The sequence below is a fragment of the Platalea leucorodia genome (assembly GCF_965183815.1).
Source record: "Platalea leucorodia genome assembly, chromosome: 3".
Classification (NCBI taxonomy): Eukaryota; Metazoa; Chordata; class Aves; order Pelecaniformes; family Threskiornithidae; genus Platalea; species Platalea leucorodia.
Window position 1 is genome coordinate 44,909,528 of NC_138825.1, and position 19,157 is coordinate 44,928,684.

A 19,157-nucleotide genomic window follows, 5' to 3' on the forward strand; every position below is an offset into this window, starting at 1 on the left:
AAGGTGCAGTTCTATAAAGCAAGGCTCTAGTCTGAGTCCCACACACCATTCAGATGCAGGTTGGCATCTGGTGTGCTATACAGCTTCCAGGGTGCTTCTCTGTCATGCAGTAGAGGAGAATGTAATTTAGGGTCAGGTTGTCAGCTGTGGCTTGGGATGTATCCCTTTTGCAGGATCTGTGTCAGCCTAGGGCCCAGTTGTCCCAGGTTTAGGCAAACCATATGCATCTGATGTGTGAGTAGTGAAAGGAGCTATGCCATGCAAAGGTGCGAAGTGTGGGCATCTGATTCCCTGGAGAAGATTCAAGATTTCTGTGATGCTGGGCCTCCTTGCAGGATCTGACTGCTCTTCCAGGTGCAGTCAGGAGTAGAGCAGGATATGCTCTGGCCAGGAACTGTGGCTGTCACACACAGGTTTTCAGTTTGTGCTCCTTGAGATGAGGAGTCATGACCACTGCTTCTAATATGTAACATTTAAGACCCTGCGGTATCTACAGATGCTCTCTTAAGATTCTGCACGTCCTCTCTCCTTCACTTCAGTATGCCCCCTGGTCTATCAGCTGTCACCCCAACAGGCACCGTGGTTACCTTGAATCACAGACAGTATGTGCAGTGCACAGACTTTGCATAGGGGGAAGATGGTTCTTTTATTGGAAATGCATAGAATACATGAATACGAATTCTGTATTATAGCAACGTGGTTGAGGCAGAAAGGACACTGTCAGGATAACTGCTTTTCACCGTGTATTTGTCTAGTCCTAGTGCTGTTTCCCATATGCATTTAGACCTAATGAAATACTCTTACATTTATGTGGGTTGCAAAGTCCATTTGGCAGTCTTCTTAGCTGTATTCACTCTGGAAAGCACGTCTTTTTACTTTAAGAAAGATTACTTCAATAGGCTTTCCCCACAGTCTCACAGAATATGGGATTTTTCCATATTGGAAAGTACTCTGCAGAGTTGTATTTCAGTTTTGGAGAGAAATCTGAGCCTGCTCACCTACATGTCACCTGGTAATAGTACAATTACATCTGTATCTGCAGCAGTATAGGTAATCTTGGTATGTTGTAGTCTGCATAGTCTGCTGCTAGATTTTGTGATTTTTATTGTCACATGAAGGGGAAAAAAAACCCAAGAAATTGTTTTGGAAAACCATTTTTCAGAGACTACTGCTACTTCGTTTTTCACTGTATTATTATGTGAAATTTAAGTTAATAAAATACATTATTTAGTTTCTGGAATCTCTTGTGTAGATCTTCAACGTAGAGTATATAGGAAAGCAAGTTGGAAACTTGCATATTTTTCTCTAATCCTTTTTAATTTATGACAATATTGTGTATATATAATTGGCAGTAGTTGCAAAGAAGCTTAACTGGGACTGTATCAGCAGTTGTTGTATATATCAAAATGGTGATCAAGTAAGCCCAGCTGGAAGGCCAGCATGGTCTTGAGGGCATTGTACTCGGCTCCATCTTGTACTATTTCTCTGGGTGTGTGGTGGTTGGGGTTTTTTTTTTTGGTTGGTTGGTTTGTGGTTTGGTTTTTTTGGTTGTGTTTGTTTGTTTGTTTTTCCCTCCCCCTAAAGTTGGTTTCTTCCCCTCTGAGTTCATGTTTTCCTAGGGGGGTCAGAATTTGTGTGGTTGTACGTTGGGGCAAAAGTTAATACATACTAATTTTTAACTGACCTGTTTATTATTCAGAGGGTTCTTGAATTCATAGTTGAAATAGGAGAGCAGATTATGTTTATTGGGAGGAAAAAAAAAAAAGTTGTTTCAATTGATTCTTTTTAAGAACTTAAGAAATACAAAATGAAACTGGCAAGTACAGTACCATAGTTACAGTATATTCTTCCTAAGAATGTGCTTCTCTGGCCTTGGATTTGTATTTAACAGGTCCAGCCTTAGATAATAAGACACCTGTTGTTAATATGTTGGTGCTATTTAGTATGTTTTTGTCTAGTATCATTCTGATATAAAATGGAAACCTTTCACTGAAAATGAATTGAAAAATGTTAGTGTTAAGTTGGTGATTCCTAAGTGTTAGTCACTCCAAATATCACTTTGCAGACACTCAGGCTCGAAAGAGTTTATTAACTGGTCACATTTTATGTAGTTGTAAGAATTTCTTTTATTGTTAAGGTTTTACAGTATATATACAAAGTATAACTCTTGGAGATGCATCCAGAATTATCCTTCTGGTAGTTTGTTTTACCTGTATACATGGATTTCCTGCTGTTCACTGCAGACTGGAAAAATACCAGCTTTCACTCTTACCCATCAGCATAAGAAAACTTCGTCCTGTATGTCCCAGCATATGAAGAATTGAACCTTAGCTGAAACTCCACATACTGAAAAGTATACAAATGACTTCTTTATTCAAATTCCAATTCAGTTTTGATATGTCTAATAATTTTCTTTCCTCCATTAATTTCTCTTACGATGCCATGATTATCTGCTTAAAACCATAAATGTGTACAATTTTTTTTGCTTTTAGGTATGATGAATGGATAAAGGCAGACAAGATAGTGAGACCAGCTGATAAAAATGTACCAAAAATTAAGCATCGAAAGAAAATAAAGGTAGTTTCTCTCCCTTTTTCTCCCTTGTTCCCCCCAACTTTGGTTTAATATATTCTTAAGTACTTCCTCCCCCCTTCCTAACCTTTTGATTGGCCTACAAATGCTTAACTGTAAAAGCGACTTCCTAGCCTTTTAAAAACTAGAACTTTTTTCATCAAGTTTTTGTTTTTTCACTTTGGGGTGGGGATGGGAAGCTTCTCTTTCTTTCTTTCTTATGTTTTTTTGTGAAATTTATGTACGCACTTACAGAAAACAAATGAGAAGGATCCATTTTATCATCAGTGGTGGGAGCCAACTCTGGGGCGTGAAATTTGGGAGCTCCCTCTGCTGATTCTGGAGAGCAAACCTGTGACTAGTCCACCTGTATGTGACTATGATTTTATTTCACAGCATTTCTTTCAAAGTTCATTCTTTTAAAACTGCTATTTAGGCTTAGGTTATGATATATTCCTTGGGCAGTGGGATGCAAGGAAGCTTTTCCTTCTGCCACAGATGTCAGCACTCCTCCTGCCCCTGCCCCCAGCACTGTGGCACCTCTGGAACCTGAGTTTTGTTCTAGAGCTCCCTGCCGGTTGTGACAGAGCCGGGTGTTGCAGCCCTGCCCTGCCACTGCTGAGGCTGGCATCCCGCAGTGCCACCGCTCTTAGAGCGTTGGCTGTGTTTGCTTTCCCACTTGTTTAGGTGTTGACAAAGTTCCTGTCTTCAGTATAAACGTCTTGGTATGGGCCACAGAAAGGTATCTGTAATCTTTTAAACAAAGAGCAAAGCTTTCCTTTACAGGTTGAATGTTTAAGATAACTGTAAGCATTGCTTAATTGTAATCTATGTTAAGATGTATGCTCAAATGAGAAGAGTTTGTAATCTTTTCTTTCACATAGAATAAAACTGACAAAGAGAAGGAAGAGAAGTATTCTCCTAAAAACTGTAAATTGCGACGTTTGTCAAAACCACCCTTTCACACCAGCACGTCACCAGAGACTGGGTCCAAACTTGACAGCACTGAAGCCAAAAATACTGAACAAGCTCCAGTTAAATCAATAGAAATTACTTCTATCATTAATGGGCTACAAGGTATTGTACTTAAACGTTTCCTAATTCTGTACATGGCCTTTAAACACTAGTAAATGACAGTGCAGGACAACTGATGAAACTGTACACTAGAGTCTGTCTGGCTAATTATAACATCATCTTCAGAAGTAACCCTTGAATGCAAGCAATGTTCGCAGTTTCTGAAAACGGGTATTGTGGATTCAGTGTATGTTAACAGTCTTAAGAATTACATCATTTGTTTTGCCATCCTTTTTTTGTTTGATACACAGCAAAGCATTTTTGCTTCCTATATTATTTCTAAATTTTTAATTTTTTATTTATGTAACTTTTAGGACCCATGGTTTTTTAACTTTTTTTTCCCCCTGAAAAATGGAATTAATAAAGTTAGGTTTCCTATCAGCATGGCTGTTGTTCCTAACGTTGTTTTCCCCTTCCCACACATCTACAGCAGCATTATAACAACTAGTTGCTTCTCTTCATCCTTAGTTTAGTGCATGCCTCCAGAAAAAGAAATCATACATGGTTTAGGTAGTTTGGGTGACCACCAGTTTTTGTGAAAGTTTTATGAATTTAACAATCTTCCAGACTTACTCGAACTTGGATGACTTTGGGCACTGGGTTCCAAACTTGTCGGTAAAATAACAGTCAACATAATCTATTAAGTTTTGTTTCCTTAGGAAATGAGAGAAACAAAAGCAATTAGCCGTGATGATAATGACACTATTATTAGTGCTATAATTAATCTGTAATTAACTTCTGATTACAAAAGCACAATTTGACATACACCCTCTAATATTTTGGAAAGCTACATGTGTTCCATATTATGTAATTAATTTCCAGAAATGCTTCTAATTGTATACAATTCTTTTATCATTTAAGTCCACGTAGATTCATGCTGGGAATTAACCTTTTTTCCTGTTACTTGTGGTTTTTTGGTTTTAAGTATGAAAGGCTCTAATGTTTTACTATTTCTTTTTCCTCCAATTTTAGAGCTGTTTGCTCAAAACTTTTTTTTACAGTTTTTTTTTTTTCCTAAACCAGAATGATTAATGCAGTTGTATTCAGCTTTCCTTTGAAGGGCACAAATAGGTTGGGAGGAAAACTTGATGGACCTGATTTTTGGTTGTTTTTTAAAATGTGTTCTTCGCTGTTATTCCAAATGGCAAATTTTGATACCTCTGATACTATAATAGTAGTGTAGCTTTGATCCTCTAAGGTATGAGAAAGGCAAGTGTCAGAAGTCCATTTTAAGTGATGGAGTTCTTGGAAATTTAGGCCAAAATGTCTACCATAAATGTTTTAATTAGAAAAAAGCAAACAACACTGAAAGGATTGTGTAAAACTTGCTTTCAGATTGAGTCTTAGAGTAGAATTTAAATTCCTGCCTATTGTAAAACAAATAAACCAAGAAAAACACCTGAGTCAACATTTTTCAAGGTATTTTGTCCTGTATACCTCTTCTCTCTGTTTAGTGTGCTCTTCTCTAAGTTCATCGTATTTCAGTAAACCTTTTTTTAAAAAGTTTATTCAACTTTGACCATTTCAGTGAATTTTGTTGGCAGTACTGCTCTTCCTCTCTGTCATTAGTTACATTTAGTTACATTATCATCTTTAAAGAGGTGGTGAGTTTTAGTGAGTAATTGAGAATGAGAGATGGGAAGTAGGATGAGAAGAGTTAAACTAGGTATGCCAACAAAAATGGATGAGTTACAAATCAAGGAGCTACCCGTATATTTGAGCCAATTCTCATTGTTTCTCCTTGTACCCATATCTTTTCCCATTGAATGGGCTTGTTGCTGATTCCTTCTCCATTATATCTTTCCTCTTTTCTCAGTTTCTTTGTTCCTGACCCTGAATTTTCTTACTGTTGTCCTACACTCTTATTGTTCATGTATTTCTCCAAGTGCCTTTCACTATTGCTTTCACTTCCTTTTTCCAGGCTGGTCATCAGGTTGGTTTGTTAGAGATTATCCAGTGTCTTTGTTGTTGTTCTGTCCTTTTAGACTGTGGATTCTCCAGGGAAAATACTGTCTCTCTTCTGGGCTTTGGAAAAAGGCTAGATAATGGTAGTATTTGTAACCCATAAGAAATATTTAGAGGTTTTATGTTAAGCACATCTTTCAATTTCTGTTTTGGTTAATTATGCAGAAGTTTGTATTTTATGGATTGATGCACTCTATGCTTTCTCCACCTCTTCAGAAATTCCTGGAGATGTACAGTATAATACAGGATTTTCCTGGTTCCTAATCTAGTCATTATACCTTGTAATAGAACAGGAAATAAATTTTTGAAGTCTTCAGGAGGTACCCTTTAACATATATACTGCTAGAGATCCCTGTAACATGTGTTCATATCTGTACAGTTTTCTTTAGTTGGGTTGGGTTTTTTTTTTTTGAAGAATTCTTTGTGACCAAAATCAAGACAAACTTTTCTTGTTTTGTGTTTTTTTTCCTTCTTTCTTTTTTTTTTTTTTTTGCATTTATTTTTAATTAGCTTCTGAAAGTTCTGATGATAGTGAGCAGGAAGATGACCAAAGTGCCCCGAATGTACATGCTGATGGCAAAGAGGAATCTCAACATGAAGCTGTAAGCCAAGATAAAAACGAACTCTGTCTAAAAGAAGAACAGAGTGGTTCATCCCTCCCAGAAGAAACTAAAGCTCTGACAGATGTAGTAGTGCCCAAGTCGGGATCCAAGTCTCCTGAAAGACTGCGAAAAGAGATGGAAGAGTTATCTGAAGATACTGACTCCGATGGAGAAGATGAAGCCACAAAGAAGAGAAAGGATGTAAAAAAGGAGGTAGTGGATAAAACAGCAAAACCACAGGTAAAACGTGGTAAACGAAGATACTGTGTTGCAGAGGAATCTTTAAAGACTGTGTCGCCAAATAGAAAGGATGAGAAGTCCAAAAACAAAGACTCCCTTAGTTTAGAAAACAGCAGTAACAGCTCCTCAGATGAAGATGAGGAAGACAAATCTAAACTGAAAATCACTCCAACTAAAAAGTACAATGGGCTAGAGGAGAAAAGGAAGTCTTTACGGACAAGTACTTTCTACTCAGGATTTTCTGAAGTGGGAGAGAAAAGAATAAAGCTTCTAAATAACTCTGATGAAAGACTTCAAAATACCAGGGCGAAGGATCGAAAAGATGTCTGGTCAAGTATTCAGGGACAATGGCCGAAGAAGACGCTGAAGGAACTGTTCTCAGACTCTGACACTGAAGCTGCTGCCTCCCCTCCACACGCTGCTCCTGAGGACGCTGCAGGAGAGGAGCAGCTTCAGACTCTTGCAGAAGAAGACATTTCTTTGCCTAGCTCTGAACTTGAAAAATCTTTGCCAGCTAGTGTGGACGTTAAACCTGTTGAGGAGAAACCAGCTGAAGCGGGTGAAAAGAAAGTTGAATTTCCAAGCAGTGGCAGTAATTCAGTGCTAAATACTCCTCCTACAACTCCTGAATCGCCTTCATCCGTAACTGTAACGGAGTCCAGTAGGCATCAGTCCAGTGTCACTGTCTCTGAGACGCTGCCACCAAATCAAGAAGAGATACAAAGCATTAAAAGTGAAACAGATAGCACAATAGAGGTGGACAGTGTTGCAGGAGAGCTGCAAGACCTCCAGTCTGAGGGAAATATTTCTCCAACAGGTTTTGATGCCAGCGTCAGCTCCAGTAGTAGTAATCAACCAGAGCCAGAGCATACTGAAAAAGGTAAAGGAAAGGGTAAACAGAGCTGTCTTCAACCTAACCAGCTCTCGTTTTAGCATTGCTGATCTGTTTTCATTCTGTTATGGTTACACTGCTGGAAAGTTAGTTGTTGGAGGAAGTAGTACCCTGCTGTCTACTTCAAATGTGTGGAAATAGCATAATCATCCAGTGAATAAAATATAATCTGCCAGGAAGTTTCTTGGCCTTTCATTGGGAATTGTGATGGCTTCAATGAGGAATAAAGTATATAAAGTATATAAGAATAAAGTTTATACTGGACCTGGCAAGAAAAGCCCAGAGCAAACTGTAATACATTGTGTAAGGAATATTTATTGTAGCCAGATGGGTACATTTTGAGTACCTTGCTTACAAGTAGAAGACACTGTTTCCTACATAAAATTTTGATTCTCTGTAAGCTGTTTATTTGGGGGGAGAAAGTGCCAATTATTGCATGCTTAGGCAACTATTTCTAACTTGTATCTTGTGAAATTAATGTTTTAAAAAAATACAAGTCAAGCTGATAACAAACATTGACCTCATTAGCTGTGTTTCGCTTTCAGATGTGATTTTGCAGATTGAAGTTCCTATCCTGAGACCACTAGAGAATAGGGGATAATAAACACTGCCAACACTTGTGCATGTGATGTCAGTGTACTGTTGCCTGCTTTTTAACTGTTTGCAAGGCTGGATACAAAAGCTTTTTTGTGAAAGTCACTGGCTCTTTTACAGTTCTATCAAAAGTACAGCTACTTTCACTGTGTTAAAGTGCCTAAAAATTTTTTAATACAAAGGAAAAAAAAAATACATGTCTGAATATGATCCTGAGATGACAGAAATGGTTTCTTCATCTCAACAGGTTCCAGTTAATAATTAACTGAACTGTCTCAAAATGCCCTTAAGATGTGTTACCTTATCATTCTTTTTGAATTGTTCTTTTGAAAGAATGCAACAAAATGTGTTTCCTTAAACAAAGGAGGGAGTTTGGAAGAGCTGAATATGTAGCCCTCAATAAATACGCCTGTATTCCTTTGTTAATTATAGCTATGTAGGTTTAGAACTTAATTTGTTTGCTTTTTTATATAAAAGGAAATCATTGCCACATGAAAAAAGTTGTACACTAATGCACAATATTACTTTTACATGCATTAGACTTCAACTGATTTTGTCAGCATGCTGCCTGTTTCAAAAAATTGGGTTTCTTAATTTAAATGGCTTTGTTACAGGAGTAATTTTTAATCTGTAAGTTAGGTGGTTGTGGAACAACATTTGAACAACTCCTAAAATTTCCTCTTTTAACAGGTGTACTAGAATTCCTTTATCTTCCTTTTATACTTTTTCCCCTTGTAGTCACAAGTACCAGTAGACTTTTTCCTTTTGTTTTTTTTTGTTTGCCTTCTTTTTTTGTTGCCTTGTTTTTTTAACGTTATCTAAGATTTAAAAAAATATTTTCAATTAATTACTGATCACAAGTGATAGTTCCAATTTTTCTCACAGCTTCCAAGTGCGACAGGCTTTTTTGAACATTTTTCAGTTCCAGTAGTTTTTGATAAGTTTTTCAAATAAATGTATACTTATTTAATTTACAGTATGTTGTGGTTTAGCCCCAGCCGGCAACTAAGCACCGCATAGCTGCTCGCTCAGACACACACACACACGTGCCCCTGGTGGGATGGGGGAAAGAATCAGAAGAGTAAAAGTGAGAACACTCATGGGTTGAGATAAGAACAGTTTAATTATTGAAATAAAATAATATTATAATAATATAATAATAAATTGTAATGAAAAGGAAAACAACAAAAAGAGAGAGAAATAAAACCCAAGAAAGACAAGTGATGCAAATGAAAAACAATTGCTCACTGCCGATTGACTGGTGCCCAGCCAGTCCCCAAGCAGCGGCCCTGCCCCAGCCAACTCCCCCCGCAGTTTATATGCTGAGCATGATGTCATAGGGTCTGGAACAGCCCCTTGGCCAGTCTGGGTCAGCTGCCCTAGCTGTGCCCCCTCCCAGCTTCTTGTGCACCTCCAGCCTTCTCATTGGCAGGCCAGTATGAGAAGCTGAAAAGACCATGACTGCTTAGCAACAACTAAAACATCAGTATGTTATCAACATTAGCCTCATCCTAAATCCAGAACACGGTACTGTACCAGGTACTAGAAAGAAAATTAACTCTATCCCAGCTGAAATCAGGACCCAATATTAAAAAAATAACAATCCATGTGGTTCAAGAGCAATTCTGATGATGCATACGGGAAAGTTACTTGCAGTCATCTTACATGTGCACTCTAACCAACAAACTTTGTCTGCCTTCCATCCTCCTTCACCTCCTCTTGTCAATATAAGTAGAAAGCTGAGTTGTGTTAAGGATAGGCAGGAACAGTCGCATTATTGTCTACGAACTTAAGCTCTGAAGTGGTTTTTTTTGAGACTTTGAGAAAAACACACAGAAGTGCAAGTATTTATTTAATTTCTGTTTTGTTTTTTTTTTTTTTTCTCCTTCAATTATAGTCTGTACAGGCCAAAAAAGACTTAAAGATGCTCAGGGAGGAGGCAGCTCCTCAAAAAAGCAGAAAAGAAGCCACAAAACATCTGTGAACAACAAAAAGAAGAGTAAAACTAGTAAGTGCAGCAGCTCAGTGTGAAATGAAATGCGTGAAAGTACTGTGTCATTTGTTTGAACAATTGTAGGAGATGAAGTCTGGAAATAAAAGATGTATTAGGACGAAGTGTTCTCGTCAGGGAATTCTTAATACTGTTTAAATGAAGAAAGTACTCTTGCTGAATGCCAGAGTGTTTTTAAATGTCTTGTGTTATTTCTGGGCCTATTTCTAAGAGGTCCTTAATAGCGTGTAATTCAGGAAGACTAAGAAGAGCGAGTATTTCACACTTGGTAGAATTGGGACAAGAATCTCTGTGGCATGATAGCTGGATGAAATGATACTTTGTATTTTCTGCAAGATGAGTTTTTTATAGGTTAATATATCTTCCAGTAGCAAATATGAGAATAATTCCAGAAAAATACAGGCTCTATTTTCTTCCTGTATCATCTGTTACATTGTCAGTAAATAATGCAGCTTTTGCAGCTTTCTTGTACTTATAGAAGCTAATTGGAATAGAAATCACAGTACTGGGGAAGAGACGCTTAATAAAAGCAGAGGTGTATTAGAGAGACATATGCACACACGTTCAGGAGACAGCAAGATCAATTACTGCCTCATCTCACTGTTAATGAAAAGTACCAGGGAACATTCAGCTGGAGAGTGAAGCCAGAAGGATAGCTGTAAAAAACACAGTTAAAGCAAGGATAGAAAGCATATGCTATGCCTTTTCCCTCTCTCTTCCTCGCCCCCACCCCCTTTTCTTTCTTTTAACAGCTTTTAGTAAAAGTCTGTACTTTCTGGTCTGGTATTTGCTTTCACCCCACCCGTCCTTCATGTTCATTGATCTCTTCACATTCTCTCATCCTTTTTCATTCCATTTCGCTAATCTCCTCCTTCCATAATCCTTATTCCTTTCCTCACCCCAGGAATTAAAGTAACAAAACAAACTGGATTTGCAGAACTGATACACCATTTTTAGCCTTGCCATTGTTCCCTTGATTTGGTGAATTTATCCCTTTTTCTCAACCTGTGTCTTTGTTCAGGATGCAAGCACTTCAAAGCTAGAACTGTTTCTTCTACCGTGTACAGTCCTTGGTGTGTATGCACTCTTTTTATTAGACTTCAGGCACTGCTCTGTGTTATAAGGGCAATAAATAGATAAAATGTGGAGTCAGTAGTGAGCAAAAAATGCTTTTTGCAAAATTCAGGTATACCAGTTAAAGCTGCTTTTGTAGCAGCCTCAACTCTTGCCTTTGCATTAAGCCAGCAGACAACAGCAGCTCTGCAGCCGGCAGAGTTCTTTCATACCGCATGTATCTTGGTGTTCGGTTTCTCCAGTGTAGATCACCAGATCATAAAGACCAGAAGCAAAAGAGAATTTCAGGGTTCATTTTGTCAACACCTAGGGCAGGTACAACTGAGGCGTAAGTTTCTCTTGATAAATATTAATTGAACATGTTTTTGAAAACAACTCTAATGATGGAGATTCTGCAGCTTCCCTAGGCATTTTATTCCAGTGCTTCACTAGACTTCTCTTGAATTATAACCTCTTGCCCCTGCTTCCGCCCCAGTTTTATTTTTGTAATGCTAAACAAGTTTCATCGTTTCAATCATTGCTCATAAATCATGTCTTTTAGACAGATGATTTTGTTACTCTCTCTTGGGTGGTTTGATTAGAAAACTGCATTTGGTTCAGCCTCTTGCTTTATAGTTAAAGCTATTTCAGTGTGAGGTGAAGTTCTTCTATTTTGGGTAAGCTGAAGATGTTTTTCTGGAATTAAAGAATTTGATCATCATGTCTGAGGATTTTTGTAGATGATGTCACGCAAATTCAGATTCTTGTTAGTCATTTTAGCACAGAAAACCCAAAATAAATAAAGGTGACATAAGGCTAAGAAAAAGGCCAGTTGTTTACTCTCATTTCTGCTACACATGTCCTAGGAGTGCATTGAAAAGCTTGTCTGTAACTAGTACCTCTAAAACAGGATAGAGGTTTGTATATATCGAATACTGTATTAGAAATTAGTATTAAAAGAAGATAAACAGGAGATAGGACATAACAATCAGTCTTGCTAACTGTTTTAGAAAAAGTATAGCCCCATAAGCAGAAATAGATGGATAATTTTTGCACCTACATTGACTGCTTACTTGCCTTTTTTTCTAACGTAGGCCATTTTTTTGTGTATATGGTTCTAAAGCAACAAGTGTGATGCTGTCTTGAACTGTTCAGAGTAGAGTGCACCTTCCCTATATGGACCTTGAGCAGTTGGATTGTATTCCAGAATCTTAGAAGTGTGTCCCTACCCCACCCCCTTACGTTCTTGCACACACACTTTCAGTAATATACTTACCAGTATTCGGGATGGGTTGTGGAGCCACAGTCTGGTACTTTTATCCACCCTCTAGCTCTGTTTGGTTCCCATAGGTCCACATGATAGCTATGAATCTGCCTGCACAGCAACTAACGGGACAGTGTTTACAGTGCAAGGTTTCCCTTTCACAGCATGCCAGAATTAGAAGGGCCCCATTACATACGTGCCTTGTGGTCCTGTCTTTAGGCACTAGTGATGCGAAGAGCTGTGTGCCAAGCTTCTATACTGGGATGGATTATATCATTTCAGAGGAAAAAGATTTTGGTCAAATAAACTCCTGTTCTTTGAAAATCAGCACAGGGGTAGCTTCTGATAAGCTTCGGTTTGGGTAAGAAGTTTGCCTTGTTTTGTAACAGTATACCTTTTTATTTCTTCAGCAAACAGCAGTGACAGTGAAGAACTATCTGCTGGTGAAAGTGTGTCCAAGTCTCAGTCAGCAAAATCGGTTTCTACTGGCATGAAATCTCACCAAACCAAATCACCTGCAAGAACACAATCTCCGGGAAAATGTGGGAAAAATGGAGAGAAGGAGTCTGATCTCAAAGAACAAAATAATCGTCTGCCCAAAGTTTACAAATGGAGTTTTCAAATGTGTAAGTATTTTCTTCAAAACATGCCTAGTGTGGTCTTGCAGTATAGTATAAGAAGGCTTTTTGAATTTTGTGTATTTTGGTTTTTTCCCCTAAAATTATTCCATCCTCAGTTTGCTTAATTTTGTGATAAATCCCGATTTATCCTGCAGTGCAGGAAACTACCTATATTGCACTCTTCCAATACTGTTTTTAGATATGGCTCCTGCACTGGCTTGCTGTTCTTGCCATCCTGTGCAGGCCTGTCATTCTGGCATGAATGTTATCCACTATATGTGCTTCATGTGCTTCTTGTGTTGATATTTTCTTGCTGTTTTACTCCTCATCCTCTAGTTATTGTTCAGAGACTTACATGATTGATTTGTAACTTCTTCCCCTTCCATTTTGCCTTAGTGAACCAGGACATGTTTACTTTAGGAATAAGAACTTTCAGTGTGTTGTTGTCGGTCAGAGGGGTGAGCAGTGTTGACAGGATCATGCATTTGCCTTTCTGAAAAACAGTTCAGTAGCTTATTAATGCCTCGATATTAATGTAGCTTCTTAATTGCCTCTGTGTGTGTGTGTATGCTATTGCAGCGGGGAGAAAAAGGAAGTAAGATAAAATGTTAGGTGATTGAAGCCTTCTTCCTCAATATAACAGTAAGCAAAGAATTCAAAGTAATTATTTAAAAATAAAAACTTGCTATGTTTAGCCCTCTCTCTCTTACAGCATCTGGGTATTTAATTGCCTAGTCAGCAATAAATTGTTGGCCTTAGTACCGACCATGGATGTATAGCATTGCATGAGTTGCTTTCTCTTTGCTTTTAAAGGTCAAATTGAAACTGTGTGGTGTGACTGATTTAAGTTACTTCTTAAAGTAATCCATAGTATCTCATTCAGTATTCACAGATGACCTTAGTGTATGTCAAGTTTCTGAAGTTTTCAGAGCATTATGCTGTTGCGCTTTTCTGCGCTCTGTCCCAGGCCGTGTGAAGGCAGCTGTTCCTCGTGTAAGGTGGGAACAGGAAAGAGCTGGCACAGCACACTCTGCAGGCACATGTGCTGATTTTTTTTATTTTTTTTTTTGCCAGCAGTGTTCTTTTATGCCCAGAGAATTCTCCGCTTAAGGCAGCTGTTTCTGTGGTGAGAGAATCTGACCCTGAATTTTTTTTCTCTTCAGGCCTGAATCTCGGCGTTACTCCAGTTTAAAAGTAATTTTCTCCTAGTACTTCTTCACAGTTCAGTTACATTCTGCTGCTCTTCAGGACTGTGTCATGTAATAGGTCTTTATTGTTACTGACCGCCCTGCTGAGATTCACTGGGCAGGTTTCCTGTGCAACACATTTAAAGAGCTTTTGCTCCTTCCTTCCTTTCTACCTTGGCTACATCACACGTTCTATATTTGCTTGGCAGAATTTGGACTTTGGAGTGCTATTTAACACGTATCCTGCTGTTGCAAAGGTCTAAGACACTTGCAGTATCTCTGAGCTTTCCTCATCTTCCCGCAGCCTAATATAGTTGTGGCTTTTGGTCCTTTGGTGCTACGTTCATTGTAGGTTGATGAACTGCATTCTGTGCCCCACGGTAGTTTAAATGATTCTTTAATGTCTTCGAATGGAGTTTCTCCCGTGTGGCTTACCTGTGGCTGAAAGGGGCTGAACCGAGAGAGTTCCTCCTGCCTGTGCCCCCGTGTGCCGCGCTGTGGAGAGCTCCCAGCTGGAAACAGCCAGAGGGGCAGCTCCTCTGCTGGCCGTCTCCATCGACATCCCCGTGTTAGGATGCCAACGAGGAGGTCCTGTATAGTTACACCTTATGGCCCATATGCCACGGACTCTATTAGAACCACCCCATAGCTATTCACATTCCTGTTGTAACCTGCTTGTTTTGTAACAACCAAGACAAGTCAGGCAAGACTGACCTTCCTGGTGTATTAGGCCAAACTGAGCTCTAGCAAGGACTCAGAACAACAGGCTCAAAGCTGGTTTTGGCTCCTATGTTTTCAGCAGTTGTCTTAATTTGATTTTTTTTTTTCCTTTTTCTTCCTGTGGGGAGGGGAATGCATGCATTTTCTTCCTCTCCCACTTTCTTAAAAAAAGAGTGTATCCATGGTGGTATCTTTTAAAAAATAATAAAAAATGAACAAAGTTTGTGATAATAAACAGCAGCTGCTGTTGCTGTGTTTCTTGGCTTTGCTGTCTGCTGCCTCAAAGCACATCACTAAGATTTGAGTACTTCCCACTTCTTTGGAAATGCCGCAATACAATAATTAACAGAGATTGTTTAACTTGCAGCTGACTTGGAAAATTTGACTAGCGCCGAGCGCATAACAGTTCTCCAAGAAAAACTGCAGGAAATCAGGAAACATTACCTGTCCTTGAAATCTGAGGTGGCTTCCATTGACCGAAGAAGAAAGCGCTTAAAGAAAAAAGAGCGGGAAAGTAAGTGCTGGGACCTAAGTTCTACTTTTTCTTAAATTGCATGTCATGTTATTAAGATGTTAACAAGAACTGAATAATTTTTAGGCAGATGTGTGCCATTAGGAATGTGGTTTCGTTTGTTTTTCTAAAAACACTGTATACAGTTATCTTATGATCTTTAGAAGGTACGGTTCAGATATCCAGTGACTATATAAGGGGAAAAACATTAAAAAGGCATGCAATCTATTTAATTCTGTTTAGGCAGAACTACTTTATACAGAAAAATAAACTTTTCTAAGCAGTGAACAAGGTATCTAAGGTTATTAATAACATAACTTCTCTTCAAGTTACACAATAATTTACTATAGTATTGCTTGTGTATCTAGTTAGTGCTTTCCTCTTAGGCTAAGTGATCTATGTTATGAGTTTAAGGGAGACCATCAATTAAATTTCTCACTTCCCTGAAGCTGCTTTACCTGTTGCAGTAGGGAATGTTCTAGTATGCCTGCTTCTAGCAGCCGTAAAAGGATTATTTTCTCCATGTCTTGTTTATGTGCACATTTAAGAGTTCACTGAGTGTAAGAAGAAAGACTGAAATGCCACAGTAGACTCTGCTTGCAGGTCAGGAATGAGCTCTGGCATCCTCTGGCTGGGCCCCGCGATCTGGGTGGTCAATGAACCAGGGCTGCAAGGGGCCATGCCATGCTGTCTTTCTTTTTAATTACTAGGCATTAGTTGCTGGAGTCAGTATATACCAATGCTTGTTGTTGAATGGGAAAACATTTTTATTGCTTAATTTGTAAATTTTTATAACCTGTGTTTTCCTCTTCCTGTGCAGGTGCTGCTACTACATCATCTTCCTCCTCATCACCTTCCTCTAGTTCCATTACGGCTGCAGTTATGTTAACTTTAGCAGAACCATCTATGTCAAGTTCATCACAGAACGGAATGTCAGTTGAGTGCAGGTGACAGCAGGACTTGCCAAAGCACTTTGCACTTAATGGCTGCTGAGGGCCACTCTTTTTTTTTTTTTTTTTTTTTTTATACTGCACAGTGGCACAAAATTCAGACAAGCACTATTTTGTATTTAAAGTTGTTTCTTGACAAGCTAACTTTGCACTTAAGTGCACTTTTACAAAGAAAAAGTACAACAAACTGCTTTTCCTCAAGCAATAATTGTTTCCAACTTGTCTGGGAATTGTAAGTCTAGTGACTCAAAGGCCTTCCACTGTGGCAAATGGAGGCTGTTCACTGCCTGTAGAGACAGTACAATAAGCATATAGTTGTTGGGTTGATCTAAATAAATGTGGTAAGGCTTACTGTATTCCCTGGTATTTTGTTAAAGCTGGAACATTTGATATTTTTCCATTTATTTATGACAAATATTGAACCTATTTTCATTTGTACAAGCTAATTGTTTTTTAACTGCTAAGTCACCTTATAGTGGCTTTAATTGTATACGTCAAGCACATGTATTCAATTCAAAACCTGCAGTTAGTAGGATGTTTGACATCAGTCCTGATAACCAAATACGAGGATTCCTTTAAAAAACAAAAAAAGACTGACTAATGTTTACAGGTTTGAATTAGGCTTAAATAGGTTACTCTGGGTTTTAAGAACCCATTAATTGGAATGAAACTACTGTACTTTGCCATTTTTCTATAAAACAGTATTTTTTTTTTTAATTTTGATAAAATACATTATGAAAAAGGAAGAAAATGGCTAACAAACTGTATTAAATCTTAATGTATAAAGATTGTATTTAGCCAGTTTAAAGTGTATATTTATTCATAATGGATTATAACAGTTATATTTTTGTGTTTTCTTGTAAATGTTTCTTTTCCCTTAAAGCAACAAATATTTCATTTGTAATGCTTATTTTATTACGAGCTTCAAGGAGAGGACTTCAAGACGGAGTAAGGTGCGAGGTTATAATTTGTGGTTGCTGATATGAACACTGCCACAAAAGGGTAGTTGTTTTTAAAATAAATAGCTAGCTGAGTGGTAGACATTTAATTTTTTTAAAATGCCTTGTACAAATTCCAAAACCAACTTCAAACTGTTTTCACTTGTATTGATTTTATGTTGTATGGATCCCAAGCTCTCTCCTGTTAATTATATACCTTTGTAAGACATTTGTATATTGCGGAAGTGTTCATTCAAGCTATTTAATACCTGGCACTGTTAATACACAGTACTTTATTGTACAGATTGTTTTACTGTTTTAATTGTAGTTCTGTGTACTTCTTTTGCCTGGGGAAATAGGGGCTGGCATGTTTTTCTTTGTTTTCTGGCAATACAACATGTAAGAATTCAAAGCATTTTGTTTGTAGATGCTAGAGTGTCAGAATCCTTTACATTTGACTTTTCTAAGAAAAGCATTTTCAGTCTTCGTAGTGTGTGCTTAAGGTTAACTGATTTTATTGAAAATGGTTTCAAAGTATTCAGAATTGTACAGGACTGTAAAAATTTGTTGACAAACATTGAAGGAAAAGCTTATAGAAAAAAGCTATAAAATATATATTAGGTTCTGCAGAAAATGGAGAATTATGTAATATATTGTACAAATGTAAGCAAAGGCCTCTGAAATAAAATGCCATAGTTTGTGAATCCCTGATTTTGTTTCTAACAGTTTAATTAAGCAACCATAGTGTGTTCATTAAAGTGACATCAAGCTGCAGAATCAGTTTAGCAAACGGTCTTTGATATGGTGTAATAGGCATATAAAGATAAGCTAGAGCAGGTACATTGGCCTAATTTTACTCTTAGCCATTAATTCAAATTCGTCCTCTTTTTCAGCAGAATGGGAGAGCTTGGCCCATTAACATCATTAAGGCAGCACCGGTTGAAATAAAGATGAATTTTGATTCACGTTAATCCAGGTAGTTTGACAATGTACAAGCGAGCTCCCACAGATATTTTCTGACTTCTAATGTCGACTGCCTCAAGTTCAGATTCAGTGGAAGTGAAACTGGGATACAACTTTTAGTGTTATCTGCTAACATCGTGTCTGGCTGTAGTTCAGTTGTCCAAAATACTGTTACACCTGCAAAATGGTAGATTACTAATGAGACTGATAAACAACAAACGATGATAAGCTTTGGAACCATTGACTGTGTTAATAACGACCAGTGATCTGAGACTGACAGGAGTCATTGTAATGATTTCAGTGGGGCTACTCAGAGGATATTTACATATGTTTAAGTTTAGCAGAATTAGAGTCGTAATAGTTCAGTTCTGCCCTTTGGTCTCAGTAGGCATAACTGGTGTTGATTTAATAGGGAACTACATCTAGGCAAGCAAGAGCAAATTCAGCTCTCCACTCAGTACTAGCTCTTGATCAGCTCTCAGTTGTAGTGCCAGCATTTTTGCTTTGATGTTGACAATTGTTGACTCTCATGTTCTGTGAGAGGATTTGTTTACTTGTTTAAAACAGGGATTGTTAGTCACCTCCCCACTCCCAAACTGAGTTTTTGCATAAACAGGATTTTTGCTGTTCTTTAATACAGAGATTATTTAATTTTTGTTGTACTTCTCATGCAGTTTAATGACTAGTCAAAAATCTGTTCTGGATGTTTTATATTGCACCTCTTCCGTGAAGTGTGTCTGTAAATGGTTCCTTGTGTCCCAGTGGCTACAAAGGAAGGTGCCTTTGGCAAGCTGCGAGGCAGGCAGTTTTATCCCATGTTCCTGTGAGTCAAACCTGAGCTTCTTTTCAGGTTACATGTTGTAATGCAGCTTTAAACGTGGGTGTGCTCCCTGCTTGGCGTGCACACTGTGCGTACAGCTAAGAAAGTTTCCCACTAGCAGTGGTTGCTGGGCTGTGGCCATGCTCTCGAGTGCCTGCTCGGACCATGACCTGAAAGGCAAA

The 19,157-nt window shown here is 38.2% G+C and overlaps 1 protein-coding gene across 6 annotated transcripts in view; it reads left to right on the forward strand.

The window, feature by feature from the left end:
- ARID4B (AT-rich interaction domain 4B) overlaps positions 1-17,896 on the forward strand; it is a 95,377-nt gene extending 77,481 nt beyond the window's left edge. For 3 of the 6 annotated variants that reach the window (XM_082306502.1, XM_082306506.1, XM_082306503.1), the window contains 8 exons: positions 2,493-2,577; positions 2,827-2,940; positions 3,456-3,648; positions 6,121-7,332; positions 9,836-9,946; positions 12,677-12,892; positions 15,161-15,307; positions 16,125-17,896. In XM_082306502.1, coding sequence (XP_082162628.1) covers positions 2,493-2,577; positions 2,827-2,940; positions 3,456-3,648; positions 6,121-7,332; positions 9,836-9,946; positions 12,677-12,892; positions 15,161-15,307; positions 16,125-16,255 — 2,209 coding nt within the window. In that variant the 3' untranslated portion in view covers positions 16,256-17,896. The remainder of the gene's footprint in view (positions 1-2,492; positions 2,578-2,826; positions 2,941-3,455; positions 3,649-6,120; positions 7,333-9,835; positions 9,947-12,676; positions 12,893-15,160; positions 15,308-16,124) is intronic. The other 3 variants (XM_082306504.1, XM_082306507.1, XM_082306505.1) reach the window with 1 other exon arrangement.
- The last annotated feature ends 1,261 nt before the right edge of the window (positions 17,897-19,157 follow it).